General features: G+C 43.1%; 1 protein-coding gene across 1 annotated transcript; it reads right to left on the bottom strand.

Moving 5' to 3' along the window:
* Positions 1-876: 876 nt before the first annotated feature.
* wnt2 (wingless-type MMTV integration site family member 2) lies at positions 877-15,302 on the bottom strand. Its single transcript, XM_030053724.1, has 5 exons — positions 14,981-15,302; positions 13,716-13,936; positions 10,719-10,996; positions 9,784-10,048; positions 877-2,112 (listed from the first exon to the last, which is right to left on the bottom strand). The coding sequence occupies exons 1-5, from the start codon at positions 15,067-15,069 to the stop codon at positions 1,907-1,909; spliced, it is 1,059 nt and encodes a 352-aa protein (XP_029909584.1). The 5' UTR covers positions 15,070-15,302; the 3' UTR covers positions 877-1,906.
* Positions 15,303-16,109: the final 807 nt, after the last annotated feature.

Raw genomic sequence — 16,109 nt, 5'->3', positions numbered from 1 at the left:
GTCATGTGATTTACCTTTAGCTGTGAATAAGAATATTGTTTGATTTAATCGCTGAACCCACTTGTGGGGAATGTCCTGTGACTCAGGTTGACCTGTGCAAGCAGGCCCATCAGGACGGGGCTTCACAACACATCTCAGATGGCCATTTTTACACTTAGGAGGGAATAAAATACAGTGGATTGAGAGAAGAAATGATACAGGATTTCTACATTTGCATCACAGGATGACTGGACTGTATCGACTAATGTGCATGAAAAGTTAGTGTTTTAATTACTTTATTCAAACCCCCACTGAGTATCTCCTGACAGTTGTGGTGAGAAAAAACTGGCGGTATTTCATTTCAGTCATGTTTGTTCATGCTCTCGTCTTCCTTTGGCACTTGAAATAAGTTAGTTGTGTCCAACTTCCAGACGAGTTTGAAAGCTACAGTGAAGTGACTTAAATCAACAGTGAGTGGGTTTCCATGCCCAGTGTTTTCAGTAACGGTCCATGAGATAAGTCATCTACATGAGTCCTGAGACAGGCTTCAAATAACCACTTCATTGTCTAAAATGTGAGTTTAAGTTAATTAATTTCCACCATAATTTGGAATGGAATGGAATTTTACAGTTAAAACTTTGCTTTCAAGAATCCCATTTTTGTAAGAGGATAAAAAATAGCCAAGCTGAGAAAATATTTACAGCCTTTTTGAAAATGATGAACATATTGAACTGATTTTTTTTTTTTTTTTTTAATCCAGCCCCTGCTTTACATCAAGAAAAGGACCACAGAGACTGCAAAAAAATGAACAGTAAATGACTGAAAGGCTTTAATAGTTCAATGCATGTTAACCAGAAAATCTACACTATTGCACTTACTGTACATATAGACGCATTCACTGAAGCATCAAGTGCCGGGGACAAAGTGCCAAAACAGACACTGGAAGACCTATAATGGTTGAGACTGATTACCAGGGTGTATGAGGGACATGAGATTCGTACCATGCCGTTTAAAGAACTAGACAGCTCTTGAGGGTTGCTCTGGAAACAAGTAAAATTTGCAGATTTTTTTCCCCTCTTGTTAAAGATTTAGAGACACTTTACCATATTAAATATCTAACTTGCTGTAGTCGACATTTGTCTCGATGTGTAGCGTCTAACTGGAACGCTGAGGCCATTGTTATTGGCCAAGGGAAACTCCCAACCTGTGAACTTCACCAACAATCTCCATTGGATCATTTTTGTCTCAAACATCCTCTTTATTCAAGTGTCTCTGCTCATGGGTTAGAAGCTGGCAACATGTGTTACATGAATTTCACAGAGGGATGCTAAGAAATTTTGGACAACATTGGCCTGGAGGATCGTCCCAACGCCTGCTCTCACCCTCATGACCTGCCCTTTCTCCTGTCATCCAAGTCCCGTTTCTATCAGATCCTTCGGATTTGTGTATTTCTATATAAATATCTCTTTTGCAATAGGTATAACATGAAGGTGAGTCAACTTACAGCCAGTTCATGAAAGCGTTTACATTTGCTGGTCGCACTTTGTTTAGAAAACTCCTCTGACAAGCAGGAAGTGATGTGTTTTAGATTCCCCATTTGTTTAGACCAAACCAAAGAAGACCTGGGTAGTTAGCATGAGCAGTGATGCCACTGTGGCAAAACACATCATAGTACTGGACAGAGTGTCTGACAGGTGATTTGTGGGACATGCACAGAGGAAACACTACAAAGAGCGCTGAGCACCAAGGATGAAGGCGAAGCAAAAATAACCAAGGATCTAAAGACTGAGCACTTGAAATTATTAACTTCAACACATATACTGTAGCGAGTTGACACCCAGACGCATTCAGAAGCAGTAGTTTGACATGACCTTGTGTGACTGCTGGTTTTAAATGATTGGCTAGTAGTTTGTGGTTGGCGGCGAGGTCACGTCTGGCCTTTACAGGTGTGCACGTCAATCTGCTGGTGGCAGTCGCGGCAGTGCACGGCGCAGCACCAGTGGAACTTGCACTCGCACTTGGTGGTCCGGCTCACCCGCGACGTGTCGTAACCACGACCGCAGCACATCACCTCACAGCTGTCCACGCCGCGGGACGTCCGGTTGCAGATCCGACCGCCGGTCCCCATCGATCCTGGAGACAGAGAGGGGCGACAAGGGGTGGAAGAGGCAAGAAATAATCATCAGATCAATGTACTCCAGGTCCTATGTATTATATTTTTAGCGTATTCGACACTGTTGGCCCATCAGTGGGTTTGTCATTACAAACACATGCTGTTTTGTTGAAACCCACAGGACTTGATTTCAAATTCTAGTGGAGATCCCGAAGTTTCCAAAGATACCAAAAACATCCTGCTGAATTCCAGGGAAATGTGTATAAAATGATGCACATGACATCTTGGTATTATCTATTTGATGTTATGCTGCAGCCATAAGAAACAGCATCTTGAGTTTGAATATTTCACTATATCAGTGCGATGAAGCTTCAATGAAGCACTGCAACCAGCATGTATGTTACTTTAATGCAATATGTTTTCTAAATTTGAGGCTAGTTAGGGGGAAATTGAAGGGAAACCCGGGGTCGAGCAGTTAGCTCGCGTGGATTCAGTGTGACTGACAATAAATGAGCTGTCAAAGTGTCCTTGAGCAGACACTGAACCCCTCACCTGCTCACTCAGGAGCCAAATGAGTTCAATGTTTAATGGACGTTAAATAATGTATGACTTCTGGCAAACTCTGTCGAGTTTCAACATGAACAACTGTTTGGCAAACCTCGTTGCGGCCTGAAAATGACAAAGTTAATAAATTCATTAACTTGAAGATATGAAGACTTTTTCAAAGCCAGAAATTGCTACACCTGGCACAGAAGTTGCTGAGTCACTGGTATTAAATCTAGTAAAAACTTACTTAATGCAACTTTACATTAATGAGTTTCTTTTCTACACACAGTACACCAACTTACATTTAAAATCAGAGGGAATTTATCTTTGAAGGAAAAGTGACTGCAGTGGCATTTAATCGCTTCAGAAAGAGATACTGAAGAATGCAACCCCACTCTGATTGATGACTACTGGCATAAAAGTTAAGAGTCACTCTGGAAAATCATTTAGGCGACTTGCTATCTGAAGACAGTGGATTGCACAATAACGATATTTGAGACAAAAGAATGCAATCATCCCCATTAAAAATAAAACAATAAAAAAAACATCCAGTGATGCTTCATTTCAAAATGGATTTGTGGCATTTTTTTTTTAATAAAAGCTTTCATTTACATGCATCAGGAATGTGACTTGGCAGTACACGAGCCACAATTTAGCCAATCCAAACGTCAGTGCAGAGTGCTAATGGGAACACTTTGCTATTATGACACTGCCAATCCTGCTGGTAGACAGAAGCCGGACGAGACAGGGGGAGGGAGGGATGGGGGGGGTAAGAGGATGAGCGCTGGACGGAGGACAGATGAGAGATTGATGATAGGAGCCATCAGTCGCTACTCCCACTCTTCATCAGCTGTTCATTTTACAGGAGACATCAGTCGCCAACACACACGAACACACTCATACATACACACAGCCTGTCTGAAAACTAGTCTTGCCGATACCATACAAGCAGGTACACACATGTGCGTGCGCACACACACACACACACACACACACACACACACACACACAGTCTCGTGCTTCTCCCCTTCAGCCCCGTACACACACCCTAAATCCACACACACACACGTCTTCCAGATTTCAGCTTTCAGTTCAGCTGCATAGAGGTGAGTTGTTATACCCATGCAGGGGTACAGGCTGTCATTAGCTGTGCTCACACTGCACACAACTTGATCCTGATGTGTTTCTCTATTCTGACCAATTGTGGGCGGGGCCAGTGGCTTTGACTGCAGTCCACACTAATCTGGAGAAATCTGAAAACCACGTGTCAATTTGTCTTCCGTCCACTACGTTTTCAAAAAGTTGTCCCTGAGCACAAAGCTCGGCAAACTGAACTTGTGTAACAGACGTGTGCAGAAGAACACTTGGACCGCCATGTTCACTGTTGTGGTTCCAGCCAGGATCGCAGGGCAATCAGACATAATACATCATATACGAAACAATTCAACTTAAATGTATGCTTAATCTCAGATGAATTTATTATTCAGTGGTAACGCAAGATGACCCAACACATTATCCACATCAGAATGACATGGACAGTGGAAGCAAATTTCCCCTCAGTAAAGCACTGGACAGCCAAGAGGTTAAAGTAGCCGGCCCTGGACGGTGTCTGGCTTGATGGCCTTATATAACTGAAACACACGGTGCCATTCAGCAGTCTGAAGATTATAAGGATCATAGTTAAATGAAAAAATCAGAATCATCCAGGACTGGGCAATATGGCAAAAATCTAATATCTTACAATACAGTACAATATGTTTGACCGAATACCTTGATATCAGTATCGTTATATTATAAGGATGACTACTGGTGCTTTCATGAGATATTTACATACGAGATGTTTGATAAGCAATCATTAGTAATTTGGATATGATGACCAAGCAATTAGAGTCAAATATTAGAATGGCCAGAACAGTCTGATACATTGAGAAAACTATATCACATTACTTGCATTAAAGCGTCTTCATTGCACAATGCCTCATTAGGTGAGTGTCATTGAACTTGAGCTTTAACTTGAACATAGATCAAATATGGCACATTTCTACACAAAAACTGCTCAGCTACCTCAGTGTTGGTTTTATCAGCACTAATAAGTGCTGCACAATAGTTTTGCAGCGGCCAGTGTTGTAATACACAGCAGGAGCTAATGGCTAACGTGTTTGGGTTTGCCTCTACGGTCACACTGGATGGTTTAGAACTTGATGGCCATCATATGAACTTAGAATGGAGATTAAACTTGAACCACATTATGTGTGCATTACGCGGTGCGCAAACATATATTCACCTATATAATAACTGCTATAAAATGGAGACGTGAATAACTGGGGAGGAGTTGTATTTGTCAGCGACAAAACATTCCAAAGCTATTAGCACAGAACTTAAGTGGAGCAGAACGGCCATTAAACTGTTTGCCATTAGTCAGTTGCCTAGTTCAGAATAAAATGGCAACTGTGATTAGTTTCTACACAGCCCCTCTGAGAACTGAGAGGATATGTTTCTAAATGTTTGTAGTTATCACCAAATGGAATACACAAGATAACAGCCAGTTATCTGAAATGGCAACGATCATGTGAAAATGGCAGATTCTCTGATTATCCTGCTGCGTTGATTTGAATAGGAAAGTCCGTCCTACTCCAGTTCAGGTTCTGTGCCTGTCTGAGTCAACATCCATACTATCACCATAGCAGCATAGGGACAGACTGTCCGGTGCTCTGTGGCTGTACTGGTCAGCGCCCAGTAGCGGACAGTAGAAGTCTGGGACTTTACTGGAAGGTGTGAATGAGTGGATGTCTGAATGTGAAGCAGGGTGTTGCTGAGAAAGAACATGTGTGTTCAGTCGACGTTCCCTGTATAAATAAAGGTTTAAAAAAATATGAACCGACTTCAAGTACTATCTCGAACATTGTTCTGGAATTCGCTAATGTTTACATTCTAGTTGCTCTGTGTCTATACTGTCTCTCTCCCTGTCTCTCCACTATTCCCTTGCCAGGTAATATGTCTGGGCATGACCTAAGCCCCGCCCCTCTCGGCAGTGTGCCCGCCCGTCATTCGCGGTATGCTGCGCTGCTAGGGGTGACATCATGGCCAGAGTCTTCCTCACAGCCCTGTCTCTCTCTGTGTCTGCGTCTGCTTATTGAATTAAGATGAGGGGGCGCCGAGAGATGAGTTTAGCACCTGAGCCTCACTGGGGCCGAGGGAAATTGATTTCACACCTTAGAAGAGGCACAGTGGGGCCGTCTCACTATCTCTGTGGGCTGTGAGCCAGTATGTGTGTGTGTGTGTGTGTGTCCACCTCTCTGTGGGAATGGCGATTCAAAGTCTGTTTCAAGAATGATTGAGGGTGAGTTTGCGTGCCTTTATTTTTTACGTTTATGAGGGAATATGAGTGAGTTATTCAAAGTCTGCGTGTTTTTCAAGTGATACTGTTTTCTTGAGGTGTGTGTGTGTGTGTTGAAAGTGAGAGTGATTGAGAGTGTATGTGTGTGTGTGTGATGATTGAGAGTGTGTTTGCATGCCTTTGTGTTCACATGTTCCTGTGTGTGGGTGGGTGGGTCTCAAGAGGAGTGAAGCTGGTCTTCAGAGGAAGCTGTGTTCTCATGAAAGGCCCTGGGAGAAAGCGTGTGTGTGTGTGTGTGTGTGTGTGTGTGTGTGTGTGTGTGTGTGTGTGTGTGTGTGTTAGCTCACCCTGCTTACATGTACACAGCCCATAAAATCTTCATGTCTGCCCTAAAGAACCGCACTGGTTCCCAAACTGGGGTCCTGGGACCTCTGGGGATCCCATGATGCTCCACAAATTCCATGACTAGCAGAAAATGTGCACAAAGTCAATTTATAGCAGATTTTCTATCATCCATTACCATTCTTGTGACATGAATAATGGTTCCATCTTTTGCCAGAACACGGTGACTTCTGACCCCTGACCTCCTAACTTTTGGTTGCAAGGTTGGTGATCTAGGAGCTGAGGCTTGTTCTAATGTTTCACTCACCTAATTTGTGTGGAGAAGAGTGTCAGCCAAAGGACTAAAATGTGAAAATGTGCTAAAATGACATGACAATTGTGTCACATTCCAATTACTGTGCACTTCCAAGACCTCCTAACAGATTAAAAGTCACATTAATACACTGAACTAAGGCCACTGTAAAGGGTCACCTCCAGACATGAAACAGTCTTGTGCTCTGAGTGACAACCATGGGGCTCTGAAGTTATGTGCTGGGCTCGGAGCAGGTTTAATGGGCCCTTCAGAGTCATAAAACTAACTGAGCACCTTAAGGACCATGACCGTGCCTGACAGCTTGTACTGCATACAGGATCTGTGGCGGGACCTCCTGGAGTTTAGGTAGTCTGTCCCATAACTGAAAGGTCATAGGTTTGATTTGCTACAACAGCCAATATGTCCACCCACTGCTATCCAGGACATGTTCACAATTACTCTGTTTGCTCAATTTTAATACGAAACACTACAATGCAATGATTTATTCTGTTGGCGTGGTTCATTTGGCAAGCTGGGAGTGCACGTTTGAACTCGAATATGGATCAAACAAGCGAACCGTGGTCCGCCTGTAAAGGTGCAACTTGGTCCAGCGCCAAAGTGAACCATGGTACACTTTGCTACAACTCAGAATATAATCCAACCAGAACACAGTGCATTGTGGGTTGAAAGTTGATGTCGGCTGAGAGCTGAGCTGCTGGTGCTGCCATAATGAGTCAGGGACCTGGAGGAATAATCTGGTGAAGTTTCTGCAGGATGACTTGTGGTCTATGTTGTTACATTGTTGCTGCTCCATTGTTGTGCGATGCTCTGCTGTAGTGCGTTGCCAGAGTTTCCCTTGTAAAATTTCAGTCCAATACATGAATAACCTGTTCAACCATGTTATTGCTGTACAAATGTTGTGAGTGAAACACAGCAACAAAGTACAGGTGTGAACGCCTGCACTTCAGTCTTGACTCATGCTTATGTTCCACTATTTCTTTTTAAGGAGTCTGTGGGTAAGACCACCAGAGAAGATAAATAAAGCCTAGAAGAGGGTAGTACAGCATCATTTACCAAAGTCAACCACCAGAATAAATTTTGCCTCTATTTTCCCTGCACCAAAAAGCACAGTCATGTCATAGGATGACAGAGGTCACCAAAGCTACCCAGAGTTATCTGCCAGTCCATCTGACCTTTGTTTACAACTCCTGGCTTGTTTGTAATAAGACAGGGGTTACTGTGAGCCACTCTGAGTCACACTGTTGGGTAAATACCTGCAATGTAAATCTGATCTCACCTGAACAGCGAAGGTGAGGGAAGCCTGAAGGCCCGATGCACTGCTTTAAATTCACACTGTTTATTAAGTTTGATTCAGCTGTCAGATGGATTTGAGTGGAAGGGAAGAGCTGAGGCCACATTAGGACCTTGACAACATCTCACATTTGCATGGAGTCTACCGTAAACTGTGTGTGTATTTGTTGTGCAAGAGAGATCCAACCTGCCTCCTACATATACCTCCCTTTTCAGGCCAACTGTGCCCTCTAGGGTGTGTGTGTGTGTGTGTGTGTGTGTGTGTGGTAAGCGTCCAGCGGGGGTGATTTATAGTGGTTTGCAGCAGTCTTGGGTTTCAGCCTACAGAAGCGTGTAATGGGTCTTAAACTGGTCGACACCTGATCGCTACGGATCATCTGCTGCCTGACAGGCATCTAGCTCCTCTAGAACACACACACACACACACGCACACACTTTTTTTAAGTCACACATATACTGTACCTTTTAATTCTCTTCCTCCCACAGACACATAATTTTCAGTCACACACACTACTGTGTGCACTAAGTGTTCACACCTTCCTGTTTTACGTCTCACATACAAATGCACAAATTTTGCATGCTCTCTCTCAAACACACACACACACACACACACAAACACACTTTCTTTCTTCATGCTGTCTTGTTAGGCATTTAGCCGCACAAAAAAGGTAACATGGGGTCTACATGCCAACTGTTGAGAGTACTGAACTTGTAACTTTCGGGTTTTGGAAGGATCATTCTAACTACAGATGACTGCTGCCCTTTTTTTTTTTTTTTTTTTACACTGTGAATAATACTGCAAAGGAGTCCTGATGTCCTTAAATGTGCTGCAGTCTAACCACTGAAACAATGGCCCACTCAGACTTCTGGGGGTACGTTTCCTCGTCGTGGTCAAAACTGCCATTTGAAACTTTTTCGTCGTCTAAATCTGTGATTTATTGAGCCTGCCTCGCAGTAAGCGCCTAATTAAATTATCCCTCCTAAGTGCCCGCCCCAGTCCATACCCATTTGGCACAAGAAAACACTCAAAGTTGATGAAAAGTATTGGAGCCAGGTCTGTCAAGTGTTGTTGAAAGAGCGCACGGTGGGCGGTTCTGGGATGCCAAGAATTTACTGTTGAGCCTTCTGGAGGTGTTGTGGGTGTAATTCAACCAAACATCTGTGATCAAGCACTTGATAACTCCAATGACAAATCTGTTCACACCCCTTTCCTCTATAAGGGTGTGTTCACACCAGGTATGTTTGGAGTGGTTCCATTGAACTCGAGGGCATTGACTACTTTAGTTTGGTTCTTTTGGCCCGGTGAGAACAATGACATTCAAACTCAGGTGGCACCAAGTTACCTCACCAAGGCCCTGAAAATATGAGTCTCAGTCTTCTTCCTGCATTTCTAATGCTTAGACAGCCCGGTGTAGCCAAATGAAACAAGGATAAGCTGCAGTCTGGACTGATTTATAAACATTTCTTCATCTTTTCTTAATTGATTTGAGTAACAGAGAAAGTAAATGAATTAAAAGAGTAAAGAAAAGAACAGTCCATCATGCCAACTAAAGTTTCAGGGAGTGAAATAAGATTTGTTGACTCCCATGCCACCAAAATTGCTAACATCAGAGGATAACAGGTTACCAGAAGTCCAGTAAACAAGCTGCTTGTGAATTCATGCCTCTGCTTTGCACAAACCAAACACAAAAGTGCTATGTTTTCTTTTCAACTATAGTTCAGACCAAAGAAAACTAGCTCTAGATGTGATTGCATCCAAACATCCACGCTGGCCTTCCTCCTCAGTGCTCACCTAAAGCAGCACTGGGCACCATCTCATCAGGTCCTGTGAATCAGAAAAGGCTGTGAGAGTGTTTGCTGTACCTGACTCGTGATCTCGTATGCAGTAGTCTGGCGAGTCTTCAAAGTACACCAGATCGTTCTTGCTTGGTCGTTTGAAATGAGCGTGTGCAGCGGTGAACCCGGTGCCATACTGGTTGACAACAACCTGCACAGCACCATTGTAGCGTTTACGCAGGTGGTCGCCGGTGCGTCGGAAGTCAGCCATGGCCAGCCAGCAGGTGCGGATGCTGCACGAGCCGCTAACACCGTGACATTTACACTCCAGAGTCATGAAGCGTTTCACCGCCTGGAGGAAGGAAGAGGAGGTACAGAAAGCACTTTTAGGAGAAGCTTGTGTGTTTGACTGCTCAGTTCCAATTCCAAATTAATTTGTCACAACAGACAAAAAGCTTTGGCTCAAGTATTACAGTAACAACACAGCATTAAACAACAGACTGAGGCACGACAGTGGCCAAGAGACTGGAGCTGGCCTGTTGTGGTAAACACATGTGCAGAGACAAGATACTACTGCAGGTTGCAGCTTTCACAGAAAATAACTAATACCTGCGATTTTTCAAGTTTGTCATGCTTAAAACCATAGAGGGCCATACTATAACATCACAAACCCTGTTAAAACCCAACCGGATAATTTCAATATAGATTAATGTGAAACACAGATTTATAGAGGTGTGTCCTTCAACATCCATCCAAATCAAAGCTTGTCTTACAAATGTATGTCTGCTGTTGAGGCTGTTTAAATGAAGTGCAGTCTGTCAAAGACAAAGTACAAACCCTGTGATAAAGTGAACAGAGTCAGCAGAGTTAACCTCTTGTGCTACACAAGAATGACAGGTTTAGTACAAATATGTGCACTGCTGTTTCCACTATTTTCCACTGGCCAAATAGATGAACTAACTGATCTGTGACTGCCTGGTGATGATTCCCTGTTCTAGGTGTCAGACCAGCTCTGTGCCCACCTTCCTGCCAGCTCGATTGTTGTGCAGGTTCATGAGCGCCCGGGCATCCCTCTCCTTCCTCTCCTTGGCGTCCACGAAGGCCTGGCTGAAGCGCATCGCATGCTCCACATGGTCACTGCAGCCGCCCCAGTTGAAGGAGCCCTTGGCATCCCGCGACGAGCCCTTCTTAGTGGGATCGCAGGAGCAGGATTCCAGCTCGCCCTGGCTGCAGGCTCGCGCCAATGTATAAACCACACCCGCCGAGGAGATGGCATAGACGAAGGCCGCCTCACGGCTGCCTGAGGGTTGTGAGGGGATGTTAAAATGTTGGCCTCAACACGGAGGCTGATGGAGCAAAAACCATCTTATAAGATACCTTCACTACACTATTTATTACTTAAAAATACACACTAAAGCAACACTGTGCCTATGTCATCACGTCTTCAAGCACTCAGCCATTAATGTTCCTTATATTTGCATTTATTTATGTAGCATGAGCATCTGCCTTCCATGACAAAAGCCTTTACTCACTAACTACATCACATAAAAGTTTTAACACACTGAGATATGCATAGGTGTTTGAAGAGTATTTTCTAAGACAGTTTTTGCCACACCAGCCTGCCATGTAATTAAGCTCAAATTATGCACCTTTTAATGTCAAACACCACATATTTGTATGTTTTTGTATGTTCTTGCATGCCATAGCTCATGACACAAGCTAAGTGACGATGAACTTGTGGAAAGAAGAAAGATCCTCTTAGTTTGTGCCCACTGCTGCTACCTGCATGCTCCGTGTTTGTTGTTACTCCTTGAGGCTTTTATTTCATGCATGGCACTGCTGCTGTGCTTCATCTACGTCCAAGATGGATAAACAGCTAACGTTTACCAGCAATGCCCTGATAAAGAGCCCATATCTCCCTTGACTTGTAACTGATGAGAGATCTGAGGGGATCAAAGATGGAAGCAAGGGAAGGGTGCCTGTGCGTGTGTCTGCCCTCCGCTACAAAATCATTTGACACTGCAATGCATGCACACACAGCGACGGAAAAAAAAAAACTGGATTTTAAACTATGTTTGAACTTAATGTTGGGGAGAGATCATCCTGTGTGTGCATCTGACATAAGCCTGTTTAAAATCCATTTTTTCCATCACTCTCCCTCTGTGTGTGCGCATATGCATGAGTACTCGTAGTCCAGGGGCTAAGTTGAGCGTACCTAACGAGGTTAATGAGGATGATGCTGAGGGAACATGACACCAGAAGGGGGGGGGGGGACTCCTTTGTAATTGCTTGAAATTAGCCTGCTGACATTGACAATAAGGAGCTTCTGATGGAGCCTCTGCCATAATAATGCTGTGTGACACAACCAGGGCCAGGCTGGGAGGTCTGAATACCACACGGCTGATTAGAGGCCTGACATGAAACGGACTAAGTTGAAGGATCCGCCCCACAGGTTAAATCTCAGGGCCTGGGAGAGGAACATCAGGCCGATGTAGTCTTGATGATCCTCCAGTGGTATTAAGAAGAGATTAGGGCCTGTTATAACATGCCATAAAGGAGATGCGGGCTTATTTTAGCCTGTGACACAAAGACACAAAGTGACATGTCTGATTTGACAGGATGCTCCTCTGTAGAGTTTGCATCCGTCAAGAGCAGCACTGGACTCCTTCCTCCAAAGAGCAGCAGCATATTACTCATTATTAATCATGTCAAATCACTTTTATGCTGTTAATAATACTTCACTTCCTAGAAGAAATCATTTGTTACACTGCTCATATTTCTTTTCTGTTGCACACCCAAAATTGGTGATTGTTTCCTCTCATCTTCTAAAACCCGGTTAAGTCAGCTCCCAGTTCTTGTGAACAACAGAGAAACTAAAAAGTCTCCACTGTCCATGGCTCTTGTCATCTTTTCATGGGATAAGATCAAAGTGGGATTACCTCCATCTGGAGAAAGTCAACTCTTCTGCTGTTTGTTATCTTAACTAGCTGAGAAGACGAGTGCTTATGAGGACATCAAACCAGGGATGGGGGTAGGACATAGCTTTCCAAAATTCACCTTCAATGTTATGAGTGATGACCAAAAACTACAACTTATTTTGTGATTTGCAACTAATAATAATAACGCTGATGGTGAAACAATAATTTGTTACACAGCTTATTATAATCTTACTGAAGGCCAAACCTGTGTAACATATTACCGCCCAGTTCTGGTCAAGAGTGATGGAGAAACTAGTCGGCTGCACCAACTTGATAAATGTCTGACTGTAAACTGAGACAACTGTGGAATGTGATGCGAGGTTTTAGAGGGAAAAAAGAGGACATCTGCAAGGGGATGTGTCCTCTTATGTGTCCACAACAAAATAAAAAATACGATAGCTTAAATCAAAGACTGAAAAAGATTCCTTAGGTTTGTCAACATATAAACAAGACTTATGATTCATCATGTCAGCTTGCATCACTGCAAACAGGCTGGTGGTGTAACATACACAGATGAGCGCGTATCAATTACATTCCCCAAGGGGCCAGCAGCACACAATGGCCTCGAAACACAACCCAGTGTATAGCAGGCATTTTACACACTGTAATCTAACCACCAACTTTCTATTTTTAGTTGTGCAATGTAGATGGTATTGCACAGCCCACATATTCATTCACACACAAATAAGGCTCTGTGCATGGATTTACAACTCTTCTTAACATAAGTTTTTTTTTTCCCCTATCAGAACTGATCAGCAAATTAACTATGTAGAATGGCAAAGTCCTTGTATCTTCTATCATTTACAAGCTACACTTACAGAGCTACAACTTTAGACTAATTTCATATAGAGCAATAACAAGACAGTTTGTATTATTTTGTCAATGTGAAAGTTATCGTTGTTAAAAATGGTTATGATAGAAATGTATCTAACTGATCTTTGCTCTCCATCATACTGGTGCCAAAATGCATGATTTAAAACTGGATCCATTTAGGCTCATGTCCTGCTCCTGCCCCATGTTTCCAACTTTCCCTACACTCACTGCGTAGCAGTAGGCGCCCAAATAGGTTGTGGTCCCGGGCCGTGGTGTTGCAGTTCCAGCGGTGGTTGTGAAACTGGTGCTGGCACTCCAAGATCCAGTCCTTCATCCCAGCCCCGATGGCCTGCATCACTTTGGGATGCTGCCGGCAAAGCTGGCGCTGCTTGTTCACCAGACCAGGGATGTTGTCGCACATCACCTGGGAGCCCAGGGTGCCCATGTACCTGTAGTGTGGAGAAGCAGGGAATGTGGAGACTCACAAGACTCTGGGAATTTTATTAAATTATTAAGAAAGATAGAATATAGTAACGGTTTGTGTAAATGTAACATGGAATCTCCTGAATATAGGGTGACATGCCTCGAGTAAATCTGTACATTATGACCTTATGAACTCTCTTGAATGGTCTGAAAGACATTAAAGAGTAGATTTATTCTGGAGAAGTATCTAAATAACACATGACATATTCACACTCCCATCTACCTGCAGCATAGAAGAGAGGTGACAGGCTGTAGCAAATCTGGGCACTTATAACTTCAGAGAGTTTTCTTTGACACTTGCAAAAAATGGGAAAGACAGCAAAAGAGCAACAACAACAAAAGAAAATGGCATTCTGGAAAAAATATCTGCCCAAATATCTACATTTCCCATGTACCTGCAGTACAGATGAGTAAGGGGAAGAAAGGCTGGATGGGAAATTGGAAATGTATAACTTCTTTAAATATTCTTAACAGTTACGGTAAAAAAAAAAAAAAAAAAAAAAAAAGGAACTAAAAGTATTCAGGATACCTATCTGTCCAAATTAAAATAAGAGATCCCTGCATAGTAGGGAGTATGAAAGGCCCGTCAGGAAATAAGAAATGTTTAACCTTCGGCAATCTTAGCTTATAGAGAGAAAAACAAGAAAAGGCAATGAAATTAGAAAAAAAAAAAAAAAATCAAAGAATTCTGGAAATGTATCTGTCTAAATATCCAAGCCTAGTAGGGGATTATACTAGGGAATGTAGACGTTTCTACATCTGGAAATAATGTTAAAAAACAAACAATAAACAAATTGCTCATGGCTGTTTAACATCTCTCATTTTGCATAAATCATATGGGCGACGTATATACGATCAAATTAATTAAAGTAACCAACATCTCACTCCCCTTTCAGCGGAGCTACTAGCGCGTCGCTTTAAACTGATTTGATAGGATATCGCGCACACAGCGCAGGGACTGCTGCACTGCATTTTCCATCCATATCGCTATAAAGACATAGGCTACTCACCACCAAGATGCATCGACCTCGGCCGTCAGCCAGCAGATTGCTACAGATACATAAAAACATATTCCACTTGGCAATAAGTTCATATTCATCAAACTTTGGTCCCTTAGGCATCTGGACGGAGCATTTCCAAGGATGAAAAAACACACAGCGGAGATGTCGGAGCCTGTTGCTTTCCCAAATCAAACTCTTATTGTGCTTCAAAAATAAATAATTACAGGACAGTCAGCGGAGGGGGTTTTGCGCGTAAAAGCCATGTCTGTTTCTGGATCTGGCAGTGGAAAAGAGCTTAAGTGAAAAGTAAAGAGCGTCTGTCTAATAGTCCCACAAAGATTTGCTGTATAAAGATAGGCAGATGATGTGCTATCAGGTTTAAATTGCTTTACACAAGGGGTGGGCAGACTCCCGTCTCAGGAATGAGGTGAAGAAATGAGATGTCTGAGAGTATCTGTTCAGGCTGGTTTGACACCAGACAGGCTTGGCCCATTTCCAAGCTGGAGGTAGGCTTAGCTCTGCAATGTGGTCCAATGTGATGGGCTCAAACCCCGCGTGTCTGCACTGAAAGTATCACACCGACGTGTTGGGGAAGGAACCCACAATGAGAGGATTTATCCTGCAAAAAGTCCTTGCATCGAATATGAATAACCGCTGATGAATGACCAAGTTTGATTTGGTCGACGCGACAAGTTACGCGATGCAGACTGACGAGTTATATGGTCAGTGTGATAAGGTGATGGATAATTAGACTCAGAAAGCCGAACTATCTCGCGGAGAAGCGCAAAGCTTAGATGGAAATTTGCGCATGAATGACTTTTTTCAGATCTGTCCTCATCTTTGCTCATCATAAGGATTAGAAAATCAAAAATCAAATTTGGACTGGCAGAAATGTTATGTTGAGGAGAAAGCCCATACTTTGACATATCCAACTAACGCCTAGGTGCCGAATATTTCAGTTCTCCACCGGATGACGCATTGTTATTGTATACCCAATAAAGCATCCAAGCATACATTTCAGCCTAACCGAAGAATGATGGTTGAAAAAAAAAAAAATCACGCACGGTTTCTCCCAAAGTAACACCTAAAGGTGATGTGTCCATTTCAACTGGATTATCCATCACAGTCTTTTGAAGTC

Source organism: Myripristis murdjan, chromosome 6 (genome assembly GCF_902150065.1).
Source record: "Myripristis murdjan chromosome 6, fMyrMur1.1, whole genome shotgun sequence".
NCBI lineage: Eukaryota > Metazoa > Chordata > Actinopteri > Holocentriformes > Holocentridae > Myripristis > Myripristis murdjan.
The sequence above is the reverse complement of the archived record's forward strand: the minus strand, read 5'-3'. Positions and strand labels throughout refer to the sequence as shown.

Bases quoted from the DNA above. Each gene is read 5' to 3' on its own strand.
- wnt2 (XM_030053724.1), bottom strand. From the start codon at position 15,069: ATGAATATGAACTTATTGCCAAGTGGAATATGTTTTTATGTATCTGTA. The intron at 10,997-13,715 runs GTGAGTGTAGGG...CACAACCCTCAG, and splicing joins TGGGCGCCTACTGCTACGCA to GCAGCCGTGAGGCGGCCTTC. The intron at 10,049-10,718 runs GTGGGCACAGAG...TCCTTCCTCCAG, and splicing joins ACAATCGAGCTGGCAGGAAG to GCGGTGAAACGCTTCATGAC.